Source organism: Poecilia latipinna, unplaced genomic scaffold (assembly GCF_001443285.1).
Source record: "Poecilia latipinna isolate Pla-1442-1.1 unplaced genomic scaffold, P_latipinna-1.0 Scaffold416, whole genome shotgun sequence".
Classification (NCBI taxonomy): domain Eukaryota; kingdom Metazoa; phylum Chordata; class Actinopteri; order Cyprinodontiformes; family Poeciliidae; genus Poecilia; species Poecilia latipinna.
In genome coordinates, this window is record NW_015113032.1 from 297,615 (window position 1) to 313,313 (window position 15,699).

Below are 15,699 nucleotides of genomic sequence, written 5' to 3' on the forward strand. Positions count from 1 at the left end.
TATCTGATTAAAAAACAGGATATGCACTAAAAAGGGATTTTAATACAAAAAAAAAAAAAAAAAAAAAAAAAAAAACTACATATGAACATTTTGTCTCTTATCATCTCTGTGCTGGAGTTTTTACCAGAAGGCAGCCGGCTGTTACCATGCTGTCTAATCTAAACAAAGGGATGAGAAATAAACAATGTGAAAGATAAAAAGCTTCACAGAAGTGTATTTGTCCTTGCCGAAATGCCAAATTTTCTTATTTTTAGCAATTTCCCCTATTTTTTGACTATCCAGTGACATCAACAAATAAAGTCATGCAATTTAATTACACAGCTCAACCTGCGTGTAAAGTTAGCCTGGTCTGGTGTTACTTTAATGTCAGAAATAAGGCGCTTTTAAGAGAGCTTCACACACTCATACACACACTTCCAATAGATTTTTCAGATTTTTGTTGTACATTTTTACTCAGTAATGTAAAACCTCAAACAGTTACAAAGCAATAATACTAATAATCATAAGATTTTATCTCTTAAAGAAATGTGAATATATCAAATTCCAAAACAGTTTGCCAATACTTAGGTAATATTAGGAATTTGTATTCTTCCAGTATGCTCATGTTTCTTCATGCTGTTCTGTATCTGTTTCCAGTTATCTCCACTATGTGTCTGACCTGGGGAATGGAGCCCACCTCATCAAAGGCAACTCAAATAAACCCCTAAGTGACAACCAGTGGCACAATGTCATCATCTCCAGGGACACCAACAATCTGCACACAGTCAAGATTGACACCAAGGTTACGACACAGACAACCTCAGGAGCCAAGAACCTTGACCTGAAGGGTTAGTTCAGAATTTGTATACCCTTACCGGACATGTTAAAGGTGAATGTGTCCAAATGCTCATTAACACAAATGACAAATCAGTCAAATTACAGGCAGGGACTTTGGTTTTTAGATGTGGTGAAAACAAGTTGCTGAAGTTCAACCAAAGATTCACAATGGTGACGAAAGTGATTTTTAATGTGGCTTAGTCATTGGTTGCAAACGGAAATGGTGCTATTAAGGTGTAACTATTTTTTTAGCTGAGGAACCGGTGATTTAATGTGAGAAAAGCAAGTTTGTGATTGAAATGCATAACAGGTTGGAAAAACGCTGCAGGGGTGAAAGGCACAAAAAAAGTTTCTGCTCATTACTGGGTCTCAGGTAGCCTTGAGAAAGAATTCATCTGGTCTTTTGTCACAACTAACAATGTGGAAATGTTGCAGCGAGCTCACAGTGCTCAGACTAACAGCCTTGGATAACATTTATTTGAAAAGAGTTACTTATTGTTGGCATGAAAGCTGCTGTTATTGAAAGCAAATTGTTTTGGGTAATTGGTGTTCTACCTGGAAGGATATTCATAATGATGAGGCAAGATAAAGCGGTTGCCGAATATATGGCTTACACTCATAAATAACATTGGACATTTACTTCATAAACATTTGAAATGTTTTTTGTTTTTTTTTAGGGAATGTTGACGATTATTAAGCTTTTCTTGTCTTTTATCTGACTATGAAAAGCACAATAGCTTGTTGCAAAAAAATAGACAAGGAAAGTTCTGCATTCTACTTTATTTCCACCAGGGGTCAGCATTGTTCCATTTCTGATTTCTTTACAGGAAACCTTTACATTGGTGGGGTGGCTAAGGAGATGTATAAGGACCTGCCCAAACTGGTGCATGCCAAGGAGGGTTTCCAGGGTTGCCTGGCGTCGGTGGACCTGAACGGACGCCTCCCAGACTTGATGTCAGATGCTCTGGACTGTGTGGGACAGATAGAGAGAGGATGTGAAGGTGAGAGGCCACAAATGATGAGCCAGATCCTGATGGAAGTATCTTTTAGTTTATTGTCTTTGTAGAGGTTTTTAACCTTTATTGGTTGAGTATAAATAGATGAAACAATGCTTATGTTTCACTTAAAACGAATAACACAAGAGAGCAAATCCCTTTAACTCATCTAGAATAGTTTATTAATGTTCTCCAAAATATCATCAGGTGTAACACTATGTAATGCTGCATAATCCTGCAAGTCGCATACATATCTTCAGGCAGCACTCATTCTGAAGCACAGCCACAAAGAAAGAGACACTGGTAACTTGTGGCGTGTAATTTAACATCTATAAAGCATGTTAGTATTCTGTTTGAATGAATCAACCTCCGACACTCTTCCAGAGGCGATCATTTCTGTTTCACTTGGTTTTAATCTGATTATTCTTCTCACCATATTTGTACTGCCACTGTTACTTCCCATTTTATCCCTATTCTGTTGTACACTATGCATGCTTGCTGGATCTGAGATATTTGGCCTGAAGCGATCCTTTTGAATAATGGATGAAGCCTTTGTTGCATGTATGAATAACATTTTCCCAGTCTAATGTGTGCACCATATCCAGAGACAATATTTGATTTTCTTTCTACGACTTCAGTCGGTTAGTTTACTTTCTCTTTTCACCCACTCGTTACCGCTAAGTACTTCTGATCTTTTATCATGTTCCAGCGTGACGAACGTAATCGCATTCAGCTCTTGTGAAGGCGTGTCAAACTAGCCATTATCAAATTGTACCACACTGAATCAATGATTGCTTGAAGTAGAGTTAAAACATTAATTGTGATGGTGAAATTATGATGCAATGCTGCCTCACAATCTATATTTTCCCCTCTTTTTCCAAACTTTGTGCTTCTTACTAACTGCTTGTATACTTTGCCTTTTCTTTTCCTATTATTTTGCCAACAAAAGTTGCTTTGACGAAAGCTGACTTGCAAGGTAGAAAGCTTTGTCTACTAATGGCATTTGATATCCTCCCCTCTCCCCCCAAATGCATCTGAAATAACAACCCCCCACACCCCAATACACACACACACACACACGCACACACTGAAATACAAACACCACTACCTTCCCACAGTTTTTTACCAACCAAATTTCTCACAAGAGGACTGCTTTGTGTACCATTCACTCACTGGCATCAAGAATGGCATCAGTTTCATTGAAATACAAGAACCTTGTATAAAATTCTATGGGACTGATGTTTTGTTTTGCAGTCCTATTCCAAGTATCTGAACATTTGTAAGAGTTTTTTATTTTTTATTTTTTTTTAATTCATTTATTTATTTGCTTATGTATTTGCATGCCTCACATTACTTTGAACCAAGCAGTTTTATATTGCATGGGTTTTTAAAATATATATTTTTTGTTGGTTACAAATTGCAAAATTGTTACTTTTACAGAGTACATTAAGCATATTATTGCCAACCATCCATTCTTGTCATCTTTTGTAGCATTTTCTAACGTTCAAAGTATATAAACAATAACCCACTAAGATGCTTTTTGATATTAGATCATCTAAAAGTGCTAAAATGTATTTACCATACATTTAAATCAAATATATATTTGATACATTCACTATCCCACCACTATTTGAAATATTTAATGACGTGTGAAATTATCTGAGGACTAATACAGAATCTGTTTGGATTTACAGTAGATGTTTTTTTCATCATCCGGGTTAAGTAGACTTTGGAGCGTGTAACATGCCAGGACTCAGCCTTCTCAGCAGAATATTGTGACCATGTTATCACTATTAGTTATTTTATCTATGAGTTGTTTTGAATGTATAGACTGGTCTATGTCTCTGGCAGGATATGCTGGATATGGTGTTATACAGTTACTAATTTATGAATCTTGTGTCGAGTATAAACAGTAAAAAAAAAAAAAAAAACACAATATATTAAAACAATTGGCGCACTTTTAACTGAAACTGAATCAATGCTAATAAATAAAAACACTTACCATAGATAACTGTACAAATGCAATTGAAATGTTTAAACCACGAATGAGTGTTCAAACCTAAAGGCTTAATGTTTTTAGCTATTTTCTACAAATTTTTTATGCATATTTTGGCTTTATGTTTGCTGTATCTACTTTTTAACTAACTAAATCTGAGTTTGGTAAAAATGGACATTGTTAACAGTAATGGCAGCAGTAATTACTAAAAATGTGACTCTGCACACAGCTAATTGTGTGTGACTTTTATCCATACTTGTGACATTACATATTGTTTTTAGTTTGAATCCAGTCTTATTTTCACTAAGCTGTGATTTTGTTTTCAATTCAGGCCCCAGCACTACATGCCAAGAGGACTCGTGTGCCAACCAAGGTGTGTGCCTTCAGCAGTGGGAGGGCTTCAGCTGTGACTGCAGCATGACAACATTCGGAGGACCACTTTGTAATGACGGTAAGCTTCTAGCTTTTCTTTTTTCACCTAACCATTAAAAATGCACTGATCAGACATTTGTAGCCAAATTCTGTTAAAGCTCTGACCTGCTTTTACAGATTGTTGGCCAGTCCAGGTCCTACTACTCACAATGTTCAAAATATATATATATTTTTTTTTTTACCTTTGGTGTCATGGGCAGTCATAAATTATTTATATTGGAATCAGAGGGAACACCTCATGTGTGAGAGAATGGAGTCGTTTCAAATCTGTTTTATTTTTTTCAAGCAAAGACAAAAGCATTATGCAAGTTTAAGCTCCCTGAAGCAAATCATATTTATTAAACTCCATTCTCCAGATAATTTAAACCCTATTTTAACTCTGAGCTTTTCAATAGGCTGCCAACATTTACAAATCCAGGATAATCCACGACAGATACAAGTGGAAGGCTCAGAGCAATCTGAACAAGGCAATCTTTCTGTAACACATTATGCTTTCCTCACACTCTGCCTTCCTCTTTGCTTACAAGTATTACCCTAAATGATTAACAAACATGTCTGTAGGAAATAGTTTATTTTTACAGCTAATTAAACCATTGACATCATTTTGAAACACAGTTTTTCTGAAAATAGCAAACTTTGTCTTTCTTTTAGAGCTATCCTTCATTCAGTAACAACTTTGACACTAAACAGTGCTGCTGTTGGTATGACTTGTTTGCTCTGCATTATGTTGCCTTCACCTACCTGCCATGCTAACGTATGTTTGAGTTTTGATCTGTAAATGAGCTGATCCTAATCAAAGGTTGACTCATCAGTGAATCTCTAACACTCTTAACACATTACATAAATATTATATGTACATATAAATAACATGATGATCATGGTATTTTATTTTATAACATAAGATTGTATTACATAGCATGATTATTATGTTGCAGTATAACATAATAATCAGAATATGACATAATGTTATGAAATATTTTATATAAAATTGAAAAGCTTGCTAAGTACAGAAGCTAACATAGATAAGATATTATCATGTTGAATTCGTTTTAGTTTAGAAGTTCTGTAAAGAATAAATTGTGTGTTGCGTCTCTTTAGGCGACATATGCACCACTAGAGGGAGTAAGATCCACATTTAGGTTCATTTGAGGGAAACACCAAAAGCAGTCTAACATGCAAACAAATAATTTTGTTGAGCAAATCGCAATCATCTTCTGTTGTTATTTTCAGATTGCATTAATTACTGTCTTGACTATTGTTAAAAGAGCAAACAAATTCAGGCTTTCTCAATCCATATTTTCCTTTATAATAGTTTGGTAATATTAATCTCTCTTAAAAGCAGCGAAACAGTCTTTTATCTAAACTTACTGCATGCTCATTAATGCAAGGAAACTCAAGGAACTAGGATAATATCTGCTACTCCTTAAAGCAAGTGTACTTCCTTATGCAAAAGATGCAAAGGGGGGTTGTTTGGCCATTAATTTGTTCTGCAGCAGTTCACACAGTAAGGGGTCAATGGTCAGAGGACTGAACTGCATTCTGGAGCAAAGGAAGAGAGCAGGCACTTCAGTGATGTCATCCAAGCAGAGGAGAGCAGTATAAATGTTAATGCATTCTGTGTCACTTCTACTGGTCTGATAAGATCCTGTCTTTTGTTAACATTAGAAAGCCTTAATAGCCTTGCACCCAGATAATATCTACAGCCGATGAGAGCACTAAGAAGATTCTGGTGTCTGCGATCTTGAGAGCTTTTCTCTGTCCTCACCTTTCATAGCTCAGATTCTGTTTGCATCAAAAAAGAGGAATGTGGTTATAGTGAAGCAATGTTTGTATTGATGACGTTTTGTCTGTTAAAGGGAAAAAGAAGTTGTGATTTTTTTTTTTCCTTTAATTTCTGTTGCACATGTGTAGCCTATTTTAGAGCCACAGAGCTAACCAACAGGCTAAGAAGCAGAATGGGTATCTTTGTTTCAGAGAACTGTCCCAGCTCCTGATTTTAGTTGCTAAAACTAGTGTCATTGTTTCTGCTAACCTAAAAAGAGCCAATGTGTTGAATGGGTTGGCAGGCTATCATGGGCGTACGCAAAGTACAGCTTTTCAAGAAAGCTTTTCATTGCAGAAAATCTGATCTAAATTATGGAAAACAAAGTCTGAAAAACAAAAATAAACCATCAAGAATTGGCTGAGTTTTATATTACTTAGTGGATTGTTATGGGAATATGAAAAAAGGAGTGAGAGGCATTTAAGAAAACATGCATTTTAACTAGTAATACATGCATTTGCATAAGTTATATTAAAATTTACAACTGGGCATTGTGTCTCCAAGAATACACACAAGGTAAAAAAAATAAAAATAAAAACAACATTCAGTACTGGCTGGTTCTCTGTTATTTAGCTCATTGGTAGTCACAGCAGTAAATCAGTCTGCAAACATTTTTTTTTTCTTTTTTATCAGTGCTAATCACACCAGCATGACATACTTAGCTGCATTTGACACCTACAGCATAACTGATATAGACACTTTTCACAGCTGGTACATTAGAGAAGATCGGTGTGTCTCAGGAACTATAACACTGTAGTTAAAGTCACATAGGCAGGTTTCAGGCATGTCTCTAGAGTCATTGTTACTGGTGTAAATGATAGAACATAACATGCGTGGATCTAATTTGGCAGTGAAGGAGTAACTTAAACTGATTAGGATACTAATTAATGTCACAATTAGTAATATAACTTTCAGATGTATAGTTGCTTAAGAAAATAATGAAATATATTTCCCTAATTATATAATCACATACAACTAAGGTTGTTATTGTGCTCCCTTTGAACGTTCTTGAACTGTTTGGCTGGTGGATTGACAATATTTCAATGAAACTTAAAAGCTTGGCTGCTCATATAAACTCCTGACAAACAATAAAAGAGCAAAGATAAACATATTCTTGATTAAACATGCATATCGGAGTATAATGTTATATAATCCTCACAACCTTTCAACCGCATTTAAATGCTCCAAAAGGTTGGCTCCCAGAACGACAACTTTATTTGATATTTATTGCGAACGATTAGCGTCACTGCTGTAATAGACTAAACAAGCAAATTACTAATATGTACAACTTGAGGTAAAACTATTGCAGGCTGCTCTAAGGGAAGCAATAACAGAGTTTTATTGGGGTCACGAGGTGACCCCAATGGCTCATGGCACAGTGGGGCTACAGTAATTGACGCTGCTGTTCCAGGGTCGATTCCCGGCCCTGGGCCATGTACGGCATGTCTTCCCCTTCTCTCTCTGCCCATCTTCCTGTCAAGCTACTAATACATCAAACCCTGTAGTGCCAATAAAACCTTAAAAAAACACAGTTTCATTGTTAGTGTTTTTGTTACTTCTAAACTTTTAATCGAGCTTTTGCTGCAGCTGCGTTTGATCTTTCGCAGCTAATTGTTGACCCAGAGTTTGAACTCACGGTGAAGCTGCAGTGTAGACGGCATTCGTACACTGCTAAAAAAATCCACATTAAGCACATGTGACATATACATGTTGGTAGACTCTGCTTAGTCCACTTCTTTTATAAGACAAATCAAGTATTTTTTTTTCTGAAATATAAGAAAAATTGTGTTTTTCTATCAAATTGAAGGAAATTGCTTTGCAGATAAAAAGCTGGTATTGGACTGAAAACTCACTTTCTCTGAGTGAATTGCAAAATTTTGGCCTCACACTTGTGGCAAAATAAAACTTCATATTTGCATCGACATTTGCTGTCATTTGAGTTTTTCCTCAATTTTTTATCTTTTGAGTTTGCCCTAAGCTATCTTTTTTTTATTATTATTTTTATACACACACACACACTATGGAGGTTTTGCTTAAATTTACCTGAAATATTAGCAGTTGTTCCAAATGTTGCAATCACTCCATTTCATTCTTCAATGCCTCCTAGTTATGCTTTGTGTGTTATAATGCATTTTAGCTTCTCAGAAGACTGCTGTTCTTTTTCTATTCAAATTGACTGGCAAGGTGATGAAATAGAGAAGATAACCACCTCTTTGTCATCCTTTAAATATTAAATTCAATTGACATACTCAGACTTTGGAAAGAAGGTTTAACCTTTATATTTATAGAAGCAAATTTAGTCCCCATAAACATACAATCAGTGTTAAAATGAAAGGAAAAAGGAAAAAAAAAATATATGGTAATCAATGCAAGTCATGTCCTGACAATTATGACTCGCTTCCTCAGAAAATGCCATCCTTAGAATGACAACGCTCTAAATGTTGCTAATTGTGAATTTGTCATGTCCCTGCAGACTTATGTTACCAAAATAAGCCAAACTGAACATACTCTTGAAAACACTGCAGTTACTAAAATTGACTTGTGAAGAAAAGCATATATATCTTGGTGTGGTTGATTCATATATTGTTGTTCTGCAAGAGCAAAATTATGCTGATAATCATCTACAAAGCCAGATACTGGAACATACTAGGCATGTGGAGTAGCTGCTGTGGTGCATTTTGTCTTCTCTGTAATGTCAGCTGGGGTTTTATAGATTGCTCTAGATTGCTTTTAGAAAATTGCTTGTTTGTGCATGTGCGTTTGAGAGGGGGGCCTTTAGCGCCAATCTGGACTTCCTGAGGGAATTAGCCTGCAGTGGTCAAGCATCTGAGGGTAATGTACAGCGACAGAGTGGCGTTTGCTGTTGAACTAAACTGGGTCGAGGAGAGGCCGTGGTTGAGGGTCGGCCCTGGCCTTTATGTAGCTTTTCTCTTGCTTGGTCGCTCCTCCTCTGAGTCTTATTGTCACAGCTATTAGTGCCACGTCAATATTGGATCAACAAAGAAAACTGTTTGTGTTGAGTCCGTTGTCAACAGCTGAACATGCAAAGACGTGCCAATCCCTGGAAAGACCCAGTGCCTTTAAGGTAGTGGACATTGCTGTGTCCATCTACATTGAGCATATTCATCAAATGTCCCACATTCAGGATGTAGTATGTGATTATCCAACTACATATAGAAAAAATCCATATTTACTTCTTCTCCACATTCCTACAACCCCTCCTCCTTCCTTCTGATCCCTTCTATTCTCTGCCACTGCAGAGAAGCGAGAGATTATTGCATTGGCCTAAAATGCAGAGAATTCAACTAGCCGGTTAAGGCGATAAGCTAGGAATAAAATTACTGTAATTAAACAATATTAAAAATGTAAGAATGCATGTATTCCAACACATGTATTCTAGAAGTTTCCATCTCAGCATCGCTGCAGCAAATCCAGTTTTAGTAGGACCAGTAAAGATTACAATGAATCATTTACATGAACAATTATTCTTGTCTTAGATAGCCTCTTGTAAATTTTAAATATTTTCTCTCCTTGTAGCATAAGGCATTTGTGCTTTTAAAACACTGCTGTCTGGAGACTTGATTAAAGCCAGGCAAGTATCTGTGCCCCAGAAACTCCCAGAGATAAGACCATTTATTCTGATTTTGATAAATATAAGCGGACATCCATACCAGTAATGATGCCAGAGGAAAGGAGTGATATTATCCGTGCCCAGGATATGGTCCTCTTTTGTTGCATCTCAGCCAAACAGATCTATGGCTTTAAAACCTTTCAGTCTCGTGTGTGCTGAACGCTTGGCATAGCTTTAAACAGACTTTTTGCCTGAAGATAAGAGAGAATCGGTCTTAAGTGCCTTTGTGCATACACTTCAGTAGACATTTACTCAAATGTGCAAGGATGCTTGTAATAATTGTAGCGCATTCAGTGCAAAGTTTAACTGATCAGCTGAGAGGCTATGTAGGGCTGATAGCAAGGCTGCTATTCTATTTCCGCAGAGAAACTCTTATACTAACTATTTCTATGTTTGACTGTTGAATGATGACTATGATAAAGAATACCAGCCTGGAGACATGCTGTATTGGACTCACATTAACCTGTTTACTCCTCACAACTAAAAACTATCAAGAGAAGATTCCATCTGTGGTTCAGAGGTTTTCTAAATAAACACTTAAATAAAATCAATAAACACTACGAGTGAGTTGGGGAAAATTAATTTACTGCAAGAAAATGTTCACTAATGATCACTCTGTCTAATCTCCTGGACAATATACCTAACAGACCCAATCTGTATCTATGGTTAAATAGGTGCTTATTTCTAATGTACTAATTCCCCTTTAAACACTTGTATTTAAAACCTCAGTCATGGGAACCAGCTCTATTTGTCCAAGTGCCTCAGACAAAGATAGTGATGTGTAAATTGAGGGTTCGGGTTACACTTTACCACTATATATATATATATATATATATATATATATATATATATATATATAACATAAACCTAATTAAAAGCTTTTGATGTTATGATATTAGATCCAGTTTCATACTCATCAATCAAATTATATAATTCAGCTTTTCCCTGCAGTAGTTCACAGTAGCTACAAACTCGTATGCAGCTTTTGACTGCTTCCTGTTTTCATCATTTAGTCTTTCTACCATGTCAGGCCACATTAAGTAGTTGTTCTTTTTTTTATTTTATTTGCAGCAGTAGTTATTCCAGCTCAGAGTGGGTGGTCAGTATCCTGTCTGACTGAATGAATAATGTGCTATGGTAACTGACTGTCCAGTTTTAGTCTGCTAAAACTTCAGTGAGAAAATATATATTTGGGGAATTTGGCACAACTTTCATATTTGTAGCCTACATATAAATCAATGACAAAGCTTTTCTTTGTGTTATGGTCAACTGTAAAGTGGCTGAATAGTTTATAAAACTTGCAGAACTGTGCTATGCTCCAGCCGAAATGACTCTCCAGGAAAGTATGTTTTTTGGGGGCTCTTTTAAATGCTATGAACAGTATTATTTAATTTAATCCTGTTTGTTTACATCGTTGGATACCTTGATGCTGTCACAGCTGAGTTACACATGCACTACATTTCCTTCCCAGCACTTTCTGCTGATTAGAATCTCATGCAGAAGTTAGCCAGATACAATGCAGTGATGAGAGCTTAATGTTTGAGGAGTTTTTTATTAATTGGTAGTCTTGGGGGGCATGTTGACTTGAGGTGAGAAGCTTTTGTTCCTCCACAAAACAATACTAATTAAAGTGTTGATACAGTGTCTCAGCTAAAGTATTCTGTTGGGAGGCGTAGTAACGCGGTGCATATTCCCCTCTCTCATAAACTTAGGCTATTGAACATGAACCCCAGGAGAACTATGGCGCTAAAGTATCATTGAAAAAAAAAGTTTCCTTGCTTGTGTTTACTTCAACTGCTCAACAACGATTTATGGCCTCTTTCCTGTTAAAACCAGTTAGGGGAAAATAAATTAATGATACTGTAGTATGGCCATACAGAGGGTACAGAGCTGAAAAGAGTGTTTGCAGTTTTTTTTTTTGACTTTCTTTGCTGTTTGGTATATAAATTTCCTCCTGTGTGTATAATATGGTGTACCATTTCACTACACTTAATTTATTTGCTCTGAATTGAATGGTTTGTTACCAAAATCTGGTGTACATTTCTAGTCAATTGAATCTTTTCAATACTTGCATTTGCTACGTGGATCTTGGTCCAGGCTGTGGCATCAGTTTTTTTTGTTTTTTTTTCTTGTGAAAAAAGATATCATAGTCTAATTAAAATGTCATAAATTACAATTAAGTTTAAATACATTAAACATTGTGTTCATTTTATAAAAAAAAAAAAATACATAAGCCAATATGTATACAATTAAACTTTTAGAAGCTGTTATGTACACCTTTTAGTATGGCAAGTAATTTTGTAAAAGAAGTTATCCTAAATTTTCAGTACGAGACCACGCGATATATTAATTTATTAAATAATCTATTTATTGTATTAACAATATGCAAGTCAGTCTCTGATCACTCTTTGAAGAGGGAAAAAATAGAACCGAATTGTCCTTGAACTCGACTTACAGGTAACACAGTTAAAGAACAGATTTTATATGCATCATTTATCAAATACGGTTTTATCTCGTGTCAGCAAAGTTGGAGAGCACACACAGATCAATCAGTATGTTAGCCAAAGTGGGTGCAGGTCAAAGAGCTTTCTTCACTGGATTGTGTGTTGTATAATGGACTCAAAATGTTGTTTTTGACTGAATATCTGATTTAAGCAAACAGCATCCGTTTACGGCCAGACAAATTATATAAAATGTGCCAAATTATACATAAAATGTGTCGGTAGTAGACTGAAGTTTGATGCTGTGAATCACTGTAACCTAGTTGTTGCAGTGCATCCGTAGCGTTTCCAGCATAATGGCATCCCTTAAAACAAGCCCACATCCATTTTTCTTTTGTCAATGCAAGGGAATTTAATCGAGTGAAGCTTGCACTTTGAGAGCACAGAGGCACCTGAAGTCACACAGTCACAATTCATGCATTGAGCACTTCAGTTTAGCCCTATGCATATTCAAATTTTGACATAAATGGCTGTCATCCTAGAAGGGTCAGGGCTGCCGTCGCTTTCCACTGGATGTGTTTTTTTTATGTGCTTTTTGAAAGATATCAGCCGTTCATGTGTTCGAGGTTGCAGTTAAGTGCATTTTAGCGGTAAAGTACATCACCAAAGTTTACTGAATATCTATTCACTGTGAAGCTGCATAGCTGATTTTATTTTGGTCAGCCATGCTACTATTACTCCTTGCCAAATAAACATCCAATACACTGCACAAACCCCTTTATTTATGTGCAGAGGCATTCATCTTAATCACACATTCCCATACAGTATGCTACACTTGCCCAGTTTTTAGTCTTATTGTGCAGATGTTGCACAAACTCAAGGCAGCTGATAGCATTCTGAGAGACACAGCTTTCATGCTTAACAGAACAAAATCAGAAGGTTTGCTGATCTGCGGATCAATGAAAAATGTTTATGAATGGATTCACAACCATTCCAGCTGGGCGCAGAATATAAACTAAAGTCAAATGTCAGGAAACCATCTCATTACCTCTTAACTTTGTCCCTCTTAATTAAAAAAATAAAAAAATAAAATAACAGGAATTGATTGTTTTTAACAAGAAACTTTAAGAATTTCTAGCTCTGGACTTCTTTAGTGGAAACTTCTACGTTCTCTCTGTCTTCATCAGTGCAGACAGGGAGTCTACATGCTGAGACATGGCTGGCAAAAGTAATGCTCTTATCTAGTACTTGGTGTAGCATCTGTGCTAATTTTTATTACCGGCCCCCATGTGACAGTGTTGCTGGCATTTATCAGTTCAAGCCAGTCCAAGATCTGCTTTTTCACGAGTTCTGTCTTATCACCAGCTTCACCTGACGCAGAGTTGATTTTTGCCTCTCAGAATATAAAATTGCAAGCAAAACATGTGCAAAGTTCAGCGAACTCTGTGCAGCAAATGTGGAAGCCACAACAGGACGCCCAACCCCAGCATTCATCTTTGAAGATGTATTTGAATGGGTTCAAAAAGAGCAGGGAAGAGAAAAAAAAATACACTGTCATCTACGAGCATCACCTTTGTGTTTGGGGAGGTGAAGAGAACAGAAGAAAAGGTTGAATTAGAAATTCTCATGCTGGAGCTGTATTGGAGTTATTCGGTGAATTTATGCAGTTGAGTTCTTGATTGAAGAATATTGTTGTATTTTATTAAAGAGCTATACTGTCAAATCCTAAAAACAAATTCCTCACACAATGAAGTAGAAATATACTGCCTTCGCCATATGAAATGCAACTAGACAGTACAGCTAAACTCTTCCTTATATCAAGACTCTGAGGAAAGTTGACCTGTTATCCACAGGTTTATTGACTCCAAGGAAGTGTGAAACTAAAATACAAACAAAAAGGAATACATCACTTTCACAGACATATAAGTTTAACTTAGCTAAATTAAATACTGTCCCAAATGAATTAGCAAAGTTGTGCAAACTTACAATAAACATCCAAAAATATTTTACATCTATCTCAACAACCAGAAATAATATAAAAATAATGATGCACAACAATATATTAAACTCAACGTACCTACAATGCTTCGTCAGAGCAAAGATGGATGCAGATGGAACTGGAATGATTGAACACACGGGTGGCATGAATCTAACTGTCTGGTTTTCTGGCTGAAGCCACGTGACATGCAGCTGGCTGCACCTCTCAAAGGGAACGCCCCCACACATAGACACACCCACAAAAATCCCCAGCAACACAAGAAATAGAAATTGAAATATCCCTTATTGTCCCATATTGGGAGAATTCAAAAGTAGTAGCAGCATCAGAGTATGTTAATATATAAAAAAAGTTAATATTAAAATGTGTATATATACAACACAACCACACTGTGCAGTTATCAGAAACAGCAACTGAGAAAGTTCACTTAAAAAACAAAACGGAAAACATTATGTGCACACATTAAAAAGACAACAGATGATTTATTATAAATGAAAAATAAAAAGTACAGAAAAGCAGATATTGAATTATTTTAATCATTGAAATTTGTGTTAGTTCTTTCTCAATATATAATAAATATCTCTTTGAATAAGAATTGCATTTTGAGAACAGAAATGTCTATACTTAGCCTATTTGTTGTCCTAGTTAGCATGGTGAAGGAGTTCAGTGCCAAAGAGGCTGTGGACTTCTGAAAGGAGGAGACACAGTCCGTCCTTGACCTGGTCAAAACAAAGCGCTCTGAAACAGCGGCTGATCTACTTGGGAAAGACTTCAGAGGAGACAGACTCAGGCAGACGGTGTGGCCCGGTGGCCCACTGCATCTTGGAAGCTGTCAGAGGAGATAGAGAGAAAACCTCCAGAAAACTGCTGACCTGTGACCCCTATCTCTCTCACTGACAGTTAGGATTTGGTTTATGCATTCTCAGACGCACCATCATCATCATCGCCACACACTCACCTACTGACAAGCACGTAAGTGTGTCTGTCACACACAAGCTCAACCTTTCCCTGCACGTACTTTCAATGATTTTTGAATCATATTTCCTGTGTGGTTGATTTTAATGTTCATTTAAATGGATTTATGGAAATGAATTACTCTGCAAAGAACATTGTCTATGCATTAGGAGGGGGAAAAAAGCCTCTTTGTCACATCAGGCATATTCCAGAGGCTTCCTATGCCAGCAATATCCATTGATTGAAAGGAACAAATGAAACCTAGTTTCTGAGGAACCAGTTTAGGATGCTAAAGACCAAAATCCAATCTGTTTATCCTCTCTATATACAGGTACATCTTAATATATAACATCATAACATATTATCTCAAATACTATTATTTATTTTGCCCCCCCCGCCCCCACCTTCCCCCAGCTTGCATAATCAACAGCAAGAGAAGCACAAATTTATTTTTGGTTGCAACATTGTACATAAATGAGACATTTGCAATTGTGGGTCTTCTCTGACTACGTGTATCTATGCTCTATTTAGTTAATGTAATAGTCATCCAGTGCGTAACAGCTGTGTGTGCATGAAAACTAGTTATTCATAGGAAGAGCTAATCACATAATGATGA

The 15,699-nt window shown here is 36.4% G+C and overlaps 1 protein-coding gene across 1 annotated transcript in view; it reads left to right on the forward strand.

Moving 5' to 3' along the window:
• Window positions 1–15,699, forward strand: part of LOC106950676 (neurexin-1a-like) — a gene marked incomplete at its 3' end in the record, with an annotated part of 241,940 nt that overhangs the window by 186,746 nt on the left and 39,495 nt on the right. Inside the window, exons 17-19 of the mRNA XM_015037686.1 lie at window positions 637–827; window positions 1,644–1,817; window positions 4,139–4,258. Coding sequence (XP_014893172.1) covers window positions 637–827; window positions 1,644–1,817; window positions 4,139–4,258 — 485 coding nt within the window. The remainder of the gene's footprint in view (window positions 1–636; window positions 828–1,643; window positions 1,818–4,138; window positions 4,259–15,699) is intronic.